Source organism: Protopterus annectens, chromosome 4.part0, assembly GCF_019279795.1.
Source record: "Protopterus annectens isolate FY-2018-M chromosome 4.part0, PAN1.0, whole genome shotgun sequence".
NCBI lineage: Eukaryota > Metazoa > Chordata > Ceratodontiformes > Protopteridae > Protopterus > Protopterus annectens.
In genome coordinates, this window is record NC_056733.1 from 1496916480 (window position 1) to 1496930093 (window position 13614).

General features: G+C 41.7%; 1 protein-coding gene across 1 annotated transcript in view; it reads right to left on the reverse strand.

The window, feature by feature from the left end:
- Positions 1 to 13614, reverse strand: part of ITK (IL2 inducible T cell kinase) — a 1334312-nt gene that overhangs the window by 525425 nt on the left and 795273 nt on the right. Inside the window, exon 4 of the mRNA XM_044069337.1 lies at positions 151 to 279. Within this exon, the coding sequence (XP_043925272.1) occupies positions 151 to 279 (129 nt within the window). The remainder of the gene's footprint in view (positions 1 to 150; positions 280 to 13614) is intronic.

A 13614-nucleotide genomic window follows, 5' to 3' on the forward strand; every position in this document is an offset into this window, starting at 1 on the left:
TAATGGCAGAAACCTACCCCTAGTTCGATGGGTCAACATGCTCTGGCTTTTAAAGCAGTCATTATGTATAATCTGCCCTTGTACAACATGATATAAATTACAGTGATAGTTTTATCTTGGGGTACAAATCAGTAACATCAAGTTCCTTACCATCTTTGTTTGGGTCATATAGTGAACAGCCAAGTGCCAACTTCTCTGTTTGTGCACAACACCTCCATCTGCCATCACACCAGAAGTTTGGGTGGAACTTTGGGACTATAATACTGTTGTTCCTTGTTTCTACAAGTTTGTATAGAAGAGACAACAATCTGTTAGCATTACTCTTTTAAAATATGCAACACAATAAACATCAACGATGAAATGGTAACTCATGGTCAGAAACTGCATGAAAGTAAATGAATAGAGCCTTTCACACAACTTTTCACTGCCATAATTTGGCACATCATTAAGTGTTAGACCTTGTTATGTGATGAAATATGTGAAGAAATCTAAATACAAAGAACTGATAGTTACATAAACATGTATCATAATGGTGGGTCCATAGTTAGTTTCTTTCATCTAATCATAAAGTGTGAGATATCTGTCAAGCTCTGTGATGAAATGAAAGCATTTTCTCAGGGCTGGAGCAATCGACATACGTGTCGGCCCAAGTGGTTATTACATGCTTTCACAGGTGGTCCCACTCTCTCTTTTCATTTTTTTTTTCAGTATGCCCATTTATGTCTGACATCACCTGGGTACACTGAGAAGAAACAAAGGAAAAAACAGTAGTAAAATGTTATAATACTTGATAGATTGCCTTAAGTAAATGGGACTGAATTGTTTGAAATTATAAATGAATACATTCTCAGGAAAAAAAAAACAGAGAACAAGACCTCCTTTTACGCTGTTGTATTAAATCTGACACTTCAAACCTTTCGACTTTCTTTAAAGCCTGTATCAGTTATCACTTTTCACCCTGATATTCTAGTCTGTCTCTATAATTTAAGCCGCCGTTTTATAACACAGATTGAAAGTTTTGACAATTAATAATCAAATCTACCTCAGGCTAAATTTTGAAAATCAGAAAGGAAAAAAAGAGTTGCTGAAACAAGCACCATTTAATAATTTTGCAGCTAATATCCCACAACAAAGTAAGAATGCTGGGTATATGGGAAGCCCCTATATATATATATATATATATATATATATATATATATATATATATATATATATATATATACTCTACTTCGACCCATCGAAATTGCACTTTACTGAAACTTAAATAAGCGATCCCACTTCAGTGAAAGTGCATTTAAATAAAAATACACTTTTTTGAAACTCAGTACACCGAGTAGTTGTTATAGATCGCGGTGCAATGGGGATAAGGGAATATTCCCTTTTCCCCACTGTAGTGTGATCTTGAAGTTAGTATATATAAGTAGCGGGGGTGTGGAGGGACCAACCCCACCCCCACCCCTACATGGGAGAGTGCAGGGGAGCTTGCCCCCCTGCATAAATGCGTTTGTTTTATTTTGTGTATGCATTTTTTTTATTTGATGTACAGTTTCGCGAAAGTGCGTTTCCGTTGAAACGCACTTTCGCTGAAGTGGGATCTCTTATTTAAGTTTTGGTAAAGTGCAATTTCGATGGGTTGAAGTAGACCCATATATATATATATATATATAAATGTCACATTGCAGAATTCCGATATAGCCGAAATACATTCTGAATTTGACCTAGGTACAAGTGTTAATGTGGGTATGATAGTAAACCTATATATATATATATATATATATATATATATATATATATATATATATATATATATATATATATATATATATATATATATATATATATATATATATATATATATACATATATATATATTTATACATACATATATAGACACACACACCAAAATGCATACACATGCGCATGCACAGAAACACACATACAAATGCAGACATACACACTGTACAATTTGACAATCTAGCACAGTCACTCTCATTCCCATTTTTGCCTCATAAACACTTTAGGTGGAATTCAACAAGCCCTGCATGGACTTTTTTCCATGTTGGCATAGTGCACGGAGCTTACACAGAAGTAAGCTGCTTTACGATCCAGTAAACACAGCAGAGGGGTGTGCATGAGCGTGCGAACACAGAAGTGTCTGTGGCATATAAATCACTTGATAAGCACGTGAACTGCATGCAAATAGGGTGTTTGAGTGATCCAGTAAGCAGAATGGCAGTCCTGCAGACCCCGTGTTTGTGTCCAAAGTGTACACGGAAAAATTCCATGTACATGACATAAAAAAAGGGAAAAGGGTCTGTAAAAGCCCAGGTAGAAGAACAGAAACAGCATAGCAGACATAGATATTTTCAAAACTATATGGCCTGTGTGTCCAAACCCTAATGGAAAATAATTTAAAATAAATTTTTTTTCATACCCATATTATGTTTGCACACCATGCAGCAGTGCACAAACATGCTGTTATGGAAAAAAAAAATAAATTGTGTAAATAGGAAGAAAAATACATATGTGACAATAATACATTATAAGACCTTGCATGGAGTATGTACAATGGTAGAGTGCTGTGGTTGGTAAGGAGGCAGGACCTGGAATAATGCAGTTTTCAGGTATTAAGTATGGATCTATATGCAAATGAGCTGGGTTTATTGAATAGCAAAAATGGGTATCTGTGTCCGCAGATCCCATCCGGATAAGGCCACAACTGTGTTGGTGTATGCAAAAGACATAGCTGACAGCTAAAGGGTGTGTGTCCACATTTGTTTAAGCTCATTGAAGCTCAGAGGTGCCTGTTTGCATGCCGCTGAGCTGAGCTGGGGGTGTGTGTCCAGTGCTGCTAAGCAGTGTACACCCTCATGTTTGAGTGGGTTTCAGCATGTTTGCGTGGTGCGCCACTGTGCTGAGGCATTTCCAAAGTACTTTCCAAAGACCAACCCATGGGGATGTGTCCTGAAGTGCTTAGCATTGTTTATATTTGTGGTGCGGGTTTGCACACCTTGCAGCAGTGCTTAGCAGGGTAAACTGGCTGGGAAAGCCAATCATATATAAATTACTGATAACTCTTGTACCATTTAAATTGGGACATTAAAACAATTAATGATGTACTTGGCAAGAGAATGTATCATAGGTAGCCAATCACACAGGCTGCACCTGCAGCAGAGCACTTTAAATGTTGCATACACCCTACAATCTGATTTCACCCCATACTATGCATCAGTGTGGAGTACATACATGGGAATTTTCACTAAAGCAATGCTTGGGGCTGCTGCAGTTCTGCTACATCTGTATATCCTAGATGTTGAGGTCACTGCTGATGCTGCTGCTGACAATAGGCCTAGACTGAGAAGGAGAAGATTGTTCAGGCCCAGGGTAACCGTCCAGGAGCTACATGAGCTGGAGATCGTAGAGCTCTACAGGGTGGACAGGAACATACTACATGAACTCACTGAGCTCTGCTGCCCTCAACTCAGACCCACAGCCAACAGACAGGAACCCATCTCAGTGGAAACAAAGGTATGTGTAGCCCTTAGGATACTAGCCACAGGTACTTTCCAAAGACCAAGTGGGGACATGATGGGCGTCTCACTGGCATCAGCATCCAGGGTATTCCACCAGTTCCTGGAAGCCATGCTAACACATGCCAGTGAGCACATTTATTTACCTATGAACCTATGAACTTCTACCATGTAGCACAGTACTCTAAGGTACTGGGTGCCATAGACTGCACTCATGTATACATCAAAGCACCACCCAGTGAGGAGGGTAGAGTCTAGGTCAACCACAAGGGGTATCACTCCATCAACTGCCAGTTTGTATGCAAAGCCCAGGCAGGCCATTATCATGAATGTGTGCGCTGGCAGCCCTGCCAGTTATTATGACTCCCATATCTGGCACGCATCACAGCTGTACCAGATTTTTGCTAGAGGGGACATCCCACATGGCCATCTACAGAGGATGCTGGCTATAAACTGGAACCATGGATGATGACACCCATCAGAAATGGACACCCACCCACCGAAGAACACCACAATGAGGCACATGCACAAACTAGGAATGTCATAGAGCATGTGTTTGGGCTGCTCACATCACGGTTCCAGTGCCTCAATATATCTGGTGGAGTACTGCAGTACTCTGTGTTCACAGTGTGTGCCATGCTACACAATATGATCTTGTGGACACAACTGTGGCAGGATCAGCAAAGGGAAGGGTTTCACAGCCCCCCACCACTGCCAAGGTCCCCACACCCACACCCATAGGGGGACTTGGAGGAGGAACCCCATGAGCTGCCCCCTTTAGGCAGACATAGGCATGCCCAGTATGCCCTGGCCTTGGCCAAGAGAAAATATATAGCACATGCACTGACAACCTAGGGCCCTATGGACTGACACCTCACTCCAACTCAAATACGTGTAGTGAAATTGATGCCAGGCAACCCACACAGCCTTTACCTAACCATGTACTGGCTGTATACTACGTGCATCAGACAGAGTCAGCCCTGAAATACAGGTTTCTCAACTGCTGCATTTGCAAGGTAAGTCACTCTCCTATACATACATATACGGGTACTAGACTATGGTGCATATGTATGGACCTGCAGGATATATGCAAGGGAATAGACTGGGCTACTGGGCAACTTGCACAGCTCTAACAGCCACTTGGGACAACAGGTACTCTGTCCAAATACTGAGTGCCCCATAGTATTCATTAGGCCACATGGCTGGAAACCCCACTGCATTGTGCAAAGGAAATGCCAAACAGTGGGACCGTAGGACAGCCACATGTCTGTCAATGCCAGAGTTCCCTACTCCCCAACACATATGTGTTCCCATACAACTGCAGTGACAGATTATGTTTGCCAGGATATATCAACAGACCACACATTTCCAAGGCTGTGACATGCAACCTGGCCATATATTTAACCCACAAAATGCAGGGGTCAGTGTATGTGTCTATGTGGTTGATAGTGTGAAGAATTACACTGCTCTCTCTGGCGGCTGGTGCGGCTCACTGGGCTAAAGACATTAGAATGGGTGATGGTGTTGATGGTGTTCGAAGCTGGCAGCATCTACAACTGTTGCATGTGAGTTACTTGTATGGTAGAAGTCCCACAGACTATCATAACATCACAATCTGTTACTGCAAGACAGCTGTACAAAGCCAGGGACAGTGGGGGGACAGTGGGCCAACCTACAGACAGACATTCTATATGTTCTGTATAACCTAGAAGGTGGCTAGTATAACAGCAGGTTGGAACAAGTCAGATTAGCTGCAGGATGTAAAGGCCATCACATAAATGGTTCAGCAGTTACAACACTTCAGTGCCTGCATTTTACAGTATAGTACCGGAAAACCACACCTGTATGAGGAACAGAGCATGGAGCAATAGGCCGGACATTATGCAAAAACGTGTACAGGGAGCGGTATGTAAACTGTCACCCTGTATGTGGTGTTACAGCATGTACCCCAGTCACATCAAACCTCCCAAACTCTTATAGCAACAAATTTGGACAAAGCCATGAATATCAGTGGGACAAATGGCCAAAAATAGAGGCAAGTGTTAAATATTGCATTTACAAATGTACAGAATTGATGGGATAGTAGGTCTTGCATTACCATGACTCTCCTGCAGTGTCTGCACTCTGAATCTCAAATGTCTGTCGTTATTTCCTAATGTCAATCTTTAATGATTTGCCACTAATGTGCCAGAAAACCACAATATTATGTAACACAGACCAAAGATGTGAGCCGAGTAGATAGGACATTCTGTGCAAACCCCTACAATTGACAGGTATGAGTCACATATTACGTTCAGCAAACAGCCAGGAAATGCCTTGGACAAAATATCAGGGAAGTGCTGGACTATGGAAACAGGTGCACCAGGCAGTGGTCTGCAGCACACAAAATCCTGGACTGGAGTACAGGTAGGTCTGGCCTAGAGTCACCTTGTAAGTATTGACAGTCACAATGGGCATGTTCCTACACTTAGCTAACTTAGTTAACTTGAGCCCATGTATGTAGCCTCTTCCACCCAAAGAACTGCTATGTGGAAATATGTCTCTCTCTCTCTCTCTATATATATATATAATGTTGTCTGGACTGATATAGACTCTCCACACATATCTACATAACACATTTACATAACGTACACACACAGCAAGAGTTAGGATGACATCCCTATTATACACATGTATATGCATATATATATATATATATATATATATATATATATATATATATATATATATATATATATGTATTTGTGTGGGGATGTACGAATGTCCCGACCGACTTACAGAATATTCATAGCTTCATAGGTTCATAGGTTGGTATTAGGCTATCGGCCCTAGGGCCTATACAAGCCTAGCCATAACAATTCCCTGGCTATTTCTTCCCACACTATTTACTTCCTGGACCCCTGTCTAGCAGGGCGACTGATGTGATCCCCGGGGTGAATTTCCTTTCTCCCATCCAATCATCAAGGTTCCTTTTGAAGAGGGCCAAAGAGGCACTCTGCTTGACATGTATGGGCAGTCTATTCCAGAGTCTGGGGAGTCTCTGAGTCAGGAACCTATCCCTCCAGCATGTTTTGTTTATTGTGATGACAAGATTTAGATCCCTGGAGCATGTGGCTCTGAGGGATTGGGATTTCTTTAAGTGTAGCATGTCCAACAGCTCTGGGTTTGACATGGCCTTGTATGTTAAGCAGAGATTGCCTTGGAGTAGATGATATGCGACAGAGTATAGCTGGAGTTGTTTAAGGCAGTCAGCATAGGGCATCTGCTTTAGGCCTGTGATTCTTTTAGTGAGGTATTTCTGCGGCCTTTCCAGTTGTTGCAAATGTCTTGAGAGGTACATACCAAATGGGGCGTTGTATTCTATAATGGGTCTAATGAGGGATGAGTACAGTGGGACATTGACCTCCTTTTTTCTGGATGAAAAGCCCTTAGTGATGAGGTGTGCCACATAGAAGGATTTCCTGACTGCTGTGGTGATGTGGTTATTGAAGGTGAGACCACTGTCCACCTGTGTCCCTAAGTCTCTTATCACACTTTTGGTGTTTAGTGTGCTGCCACCTATGTGATAATTCACGGGTACATGTTTTTTCCCGAAGGGGATAACTATACATTTCTTGGCATTGAGCTTGAGCCCATGGCTCTGGCACCAAGCATCTGTATCCGTAAGGCCCTCTTGTAGAGTATCCACATCATTTGGGGATTCAATAATGGCTCCCAGTTTGCAGTCATCTGCGAACTTTGTTAGCCAGAGTCATTTGTATTGGCCTGTACTTCAGAGAAGTAGATGTCAAACAAGAGAGGTCCCAGGACTGAACCCTGAGGTACTCCACTTGTCACTTGTCTGGAGGTGGATTTGGAGTCAGCTACTTTTACAGTGTGGGTTCCATCAGTAAGCCAGTTGGCAACCCATTGAGTGACGTAGGGATTACTGCCCAGCTTAGTAAGTTCATCTATGATTCCAGAGGGGGAGATGGTGTCAAAGGCCTTGACGAGGTCCAGATAGGCTGTGTGGATTGCCTTACCCTTGTCTACGGCTTTGGAGACTGATTAGAAGAAGTCAATAAGGTTCAGGAGACAAGAGCGGCCCCTCACGAACCAAAACTGGGTGGGGTCCAGTGTTTTAAGGTTGCCAGTGTCTTTGTTTATAAGTTCCATGATAATACATTCCATGGCCTTGCAGATCAGGCTCGTCAGACTGATGGGGCAGTAGTTCCCAGGATCCAAGGTGGATCCCCCCTTGTGGAGTGGGATAACTGTAGCTGTGTGCCACTCAGTGGGCATGAAGCCTGAGGTGAGGGTATGATTAAACATGACACTTAGGTGAGGTGCCAGTTCATTTTGTAGTTCATGTTGTACACAGCCCGGGATGTCATCTGGTCCCATGGATGCTGTATTCTTAGCTTTGGAGAGTGCATTTTTTACCTGTGTGGCCATTATTACCAGAATTTGGCAGTCTTCCAGTATTGAGACGGGCTATTTAGGGGGTGAGACAGGGGTGAAGTTGGCACTGAATCGATCTGCCAGGATATTGGCAATATCCTTGGGATCAGTATATTTAATGCCATTCTGTTGTAGCTCAGAGAAGATCTGAGCATTGCCATTTAGATTCTTGACATAGTTATAGAATGCCTTGTAGTTGTCTTTGGAATCCTTGGCAATTTTATTTTTGTAACTAGCTTTGGAGGATTTTATGAGGGATCTCAGCTTCTTACTGTGGCTGGTAAGGGAGTTTTTTGCATCCTGGTATTTTCCTCTTTTCTGCAACAGTTTTTTCCTTTTGTTGCAAAGTTTGTTTATGGCAGGGGAGCACCAGATTGGCTTCCTTTTTTTGGAGGAGAGCATCTTGGTTCTATTTGGGATGGCACGATTCATGTATGAGTAGATGTGCTCATACAGTGCCTTAGTGTAGGAATCAGCAGTCGAACTTTCAGTTCCCGTCTGCATGGGTGTCATGAAGTTTGTAACTTCTGACTTGAGTAGCATGAAGCTAGCCTTGGAGAAGCTTTTTATGGAGGTTTCCTTACTGGGGGGTGGGGGTGGGATGTGGATGTTAAGGGTGATTAGCTTATGGTCTAACCTGACCAACGAGGGGGTGACCATAGGTGTGTAGCATCAATTTCCCATGTTGGTAATGACCATGTCTAGGATATTGGAGCCCCTGGTGGGACTATGGATTAGTTGATCCAGGGCATTGGAATTTATGAATTCCAAGAACCATTGGGCAAAGGTGTTGGTGCACCAGTAGTTTTCCCAGTTAATGGCAGGGTAGTTGAAATCACCCAGTATTAGGGTGTTTGGTTGTATATTAATGTTTTCCAGTATGTTTAGAAAGGTGTAGTGAGAATCTTGAGACATAGTGGGGATCTGTAACAGGCTACAATTTGGATTGCAGTCTTACCTAGTGTTAGTTGCACCTGGAGAATTTTAGATGTATTGTGTTGGGCAACTAACCTGGTGGTGTGAATATCCTTGGTGAATATGGACACTCCTCCACCTTTATTATTTATTTGCAGTTATTTTATTTTTTTGTGGTTTATTCCAGGATAGTCCATGGGGCCAAATGCCCATTTTCAATGGAGTCCTGGGGAGAAAAGCTCCAAAAACAAACAAACTAGGTACATACAATAGATTACTAATGATAATTATACAAATATAAAAAGATACAAGCATTTCATTTCAAACATTCAGGAAACATTTCAGAACAATACAGTCTAGTGATGAAATGAGAGTTTTGTTAAGAGCAAATTTGAGGTGTTTTAGGCTGTGAAAAGTAATATTGCATAAAGATACAGAGTAGTTATTGTGTAAGGAGCATAAGCTTTACAAGGTGCAGTCAAATACAGTCTTTGCAGATACCATGGGAAAAGAAAAAAATATATAATATGAGTTATGGGGAATTTATAAGGAAAAATGACTGGAGTAACATGGGAGTGAAAGGAAGAAAAATGCCATCATTAGTTAAGAGGGGTGGGAGCAAGAGCATTCCCAGTGGGACATTAGATGTATGTGAGAACATATAATGGTTAGAGGTGGTGCTAATGGATGGTGGTAGTGAGTTCCAAAGACGTGCCAGGTTATAGGATAGTAAGTTTTGCCTGGGGACGAGTTGGTTTGTGCACTTCTAGGTTTTGATTGTTTGACCTTAACACTCTATCAGGTAGGTGCATCTTAAAGGCAGAAGACAGGGAGGGACAGAGAGAGGGGTTGAAAATGAGCTTATGGGCAAGACTTAGCTGAGTATAGCTGAGATGATTGGGTAGAGTTCTAGCCAAAGTTTTTGGAGAGAGGAACAGTGGTGGGTGGAGGACCTATGGCTTAGCGAACTTGGCGATTTTGTTGTAGCAAGAGGAAAGTTGTTTTTAGAGAGGACTGAAGATTAGCCATAGAGAAGGAGGGATAAGAAAGGAAGAAGAGAGAGTGATTTTAGAGGTGCTTGTAAGGTACTGATTTTGTCGGTAGAGCATACCTAGTTTTTGATGGGTTTTTTTGATATTTAATTGTAGGTGGGAGTTGAAATTAAGCTGGTTGTCAATTTGGACACCAAGTAACTTGGTTTCTGACACCAGTTCCAGAAGTGAGTTATTTTGACTAGTAATCAAGAATGTGTTTATATCGAAGGAGTAACTTTAGAGGGGTAAATACCATTAGTTTAGTTTTGGAAGCATTGAGTGCTAGGTGGTTTATTCTCATCCATTGCTCAGTGATTGAAAAAGCTTTAGGAGCATAGAGGTAGATGTGGCAGAGCAGATAATGGTAGAATCATCTGCATATTGGATGATATCTGAGAATGGAATAGATTTGTGGAAATCATTTATAAATATATTGAAAAGAAGTGGACCTAGTATGGAGCCTTGAGGAACTACTAAGAAAAGAGGAGGTTGCCTTTTTCCATTTTACAGCTTGGTATCTATTAGATAAGTAGCTGGAGAACCAGTTCAAAGAGGAGGGAGATAGGTTAAGTTTTGTTAAGAGCAGGCTGTGTGAGATAGTGTCAAAGGCCTTAGAGAGGTCTAGTAGTAGGGTAGAAACAATTTGGCCAGAGTCACGAGCTTTGTTTACAGTTTCAAGATAGGAGAGGAGGGCTGTCAATCCATGTTGTGTAGTAGTTAGAAGGTTATTATCTAAGAGATGTGGTAAGAATTGAAGTTGGACACATTTTTCTAGAAGTTTAGAAATGGGGACAGGATAGCAATGGGTCGGGTTGTTTGTTGACATACAATGTTTGCCACCTTTATGCAGAGGTATGATAAAAGGCTTGTTCCAGATTTGGGGTACTGTACAGATGGAGCGGTTGATTAGAAATATGTGGGGGTAGGCAATTGCTTCAGCAGATATGCTTAGAAAGTAAGAAGGATGTTATCAGGAGCGTTAGTGCATGGCTTCAATTTCTGAAGGAGTTTCTTTACAGTAGAAGTGAGTATAGGTTTTAATGAGAATAGAGGTGAGTGGGGAGAGGGTATTAGAGGATGGTAGGGATGATGAGAGGTGGAGGATAGAGAGCAGTGCATGTATTAGATAATGAGGTGGAACTAGGGAATGAGGAGGTTAGTTTGCCAATAGATTCAATGAAAAGGAGTTAAATTGAGTAGCTAAGTCTAAATCTGGGGCATTTGGGTAGAGATACCTTTCCAGAATTTCTGAGGGTTTGTTTTATTATTGTTTGGAGTGTAAAGAAGTAATTTTGTCTATCAGAGTTTTGTATTCAATGTGGTGTCTCTTGTTTTTCTGATAGAGTGCCCAGGCTTTATCTCTATGATGGTTGCTAGTTGTGTTTTGGTAAGCCAGGGATTAGTTTTTTTATTCTCTTGTCCTCAAAAGGGCTTGGGAGTCTAGTAGTTTTAAGAATGTTGAGCTGAAGGCAACTGCATTATCTAAGGATAATGTCCTTAGACAATTAATTGCTTTTAGAGAGTTTGAGAAGGTTGTTGGAGTCGGTGAGAAAGATGGGCATATGATCACTTTAGAGGATCGGGAAGAGTGCCACTGTCAGAAAAATTGTGGGGATGTGAGACTAGAATCCAATCTAGAATACTGCCACAAGAGAGGTTTTGTTATAGATTAGCTGGGCTGGGAAAAATGGGAAAAATTTGATGTTAGGGAGTTAGTTGGAGAGATGGAATGTTAAGATTTTATTTTACATACTAAGATTATGGTTTCATTGCTGATGTTGATTGTGGAGAGAGGAGAGAGGATATCTTGTCGAAATATTCCCCCCCCCTGATGTAGTAGGATGCTAGACACATGTGTTTGTGCTTGTTTACTTGAAGGAGAGTGAGGAGTAATTCAGCGTTATTAAAGTGTGGAATAGGTTTGTTGTAGGGAGTAACTAACAAGGAGGATGAATATAGGAGCTACACCTCACTTTTTTGTGACCCTGTCTTTTCTAATGATAGAATAGAATAGGTAGAATTATTTCAGATTTCTATATATATATTTTTTTAACCATGTTTCTGATGAGAGAGATGTCAGGCTTATTTTATGCATGATCCAGGCAGGGGAGGGTTGACTTTGTTTGACTATACTTTGGGAGTTTAGAATAGTGGTTGAGGTGGAGGGGCTGGGGTTGGGATGGATATCACTGATAAAAGACTGGTAATCTGATGTTGAAGGGAGAGGTGAACAATTTGTATGAGAAAGACAGGTGTTTTATATAGGATAGATGTGAGAAATAGATGAGAGTGTGAATGTGAGAGGGGAATTAAGATGGTTAGTTACATGGGTTTTGAGAGCATGTTGATATATAAAATATTATTTGCCTGATTAGATGTGAGGATATAGAGTTAAGTAGGTATGGAGGGGTGATGTTTTGGGAGTGGGTGTTAGAGGAGGAGGAGACCAATTATCTGGGTGAGAGTTTAGAATTGGAGTTTGATAGTATAGAATAGAAGTGGGTGTGGTTACAAGAAGGAAATTGGGTGGTAGAGGGTGTATCTAGAGTATTGGAGACTGATAGGTGTAGAGAGGAAGTGGGTGTGGTTACAGGAGGGATATAGCTAGAGGTGCTAGGGGCGGTGGGGAGTGTTTTGATCCTGGTTTGGTGGCCGAAAAGTGTGGTAAGAGTTGTAGCCTGGTATGTTGTTGTGGTTATCTGCACCTACACATCACAAAAGTTGTCTTATGGTAACACAAAATGCCACAACAGGACATATTCCACACACCCACAGAACTCTGTGCCTGGAGAACGTCAGCCGATAGAGAGACAATGGTGAGCAGGTGGTGTACTGTGCAATGGTTGTAAGGCAAATTGTCCATGACCAACTGTCCAGGTACCAAACTGCAACCAGCCAGACATGGACATACTGGGAATTGTACAGACACTGCAGGGGTATTAACAGGTATCCCACTCTTATGACACTAGAGACAGTAACAGCGGCATGCTGGAGCACTCTGCAGGCCACACATGCTTTGTAATACAAGGCCACGTTGCGTAGGCCACAAGTACTGTGGCTGCATTCATAAGTACAACAGACATAACCTGTGGCGCATGCAATAAGTACTGCAAGCTATAGTGTGTAGAACTACATCTGTAGGGGTTCTAATCTCACAATGGCCAACTGTGTGTGTGTGTGTGTGTGTGTGTGTGTGTGTGTGTGTGTGTGTGTGTGTGTGTGTGTGTGTGTGTGTGTGTGTGTGTGTCTGTCTGTCTATCTATCTATCTATCTATCTATCTATCTATCTATCTCTATATAGGTTTACTATAAATAAGTAGAAAGTTAAAATAAAATGTGTACGTATTAGCGAAGTGTTTCACCGAACGTACACATTTCCGTATGTACCTAATGTCGAAAACAGCTGTTAATTGTCGAAAATGTCGCGAGCGACATTTTCGACAATCAACAGCACTCCCACCCTTCCCTTAACTCCCTACCTAACTAGCCTAAACTCACATTTATGCAGGGGGGCAAGCCCCCCACACCCCCCTAACTTAATATTCCAACTCCGAGATCATACTACAGTGAGGAAAGGGATGTATTTCCCTAACCACACTATACCGCGATCCTCTTACATGAGCGAACGTTATAATTGCGAATGCACAGTCCATTTGCAATAATAACGTTCGCTCACATAACCTGCCAAACTATGA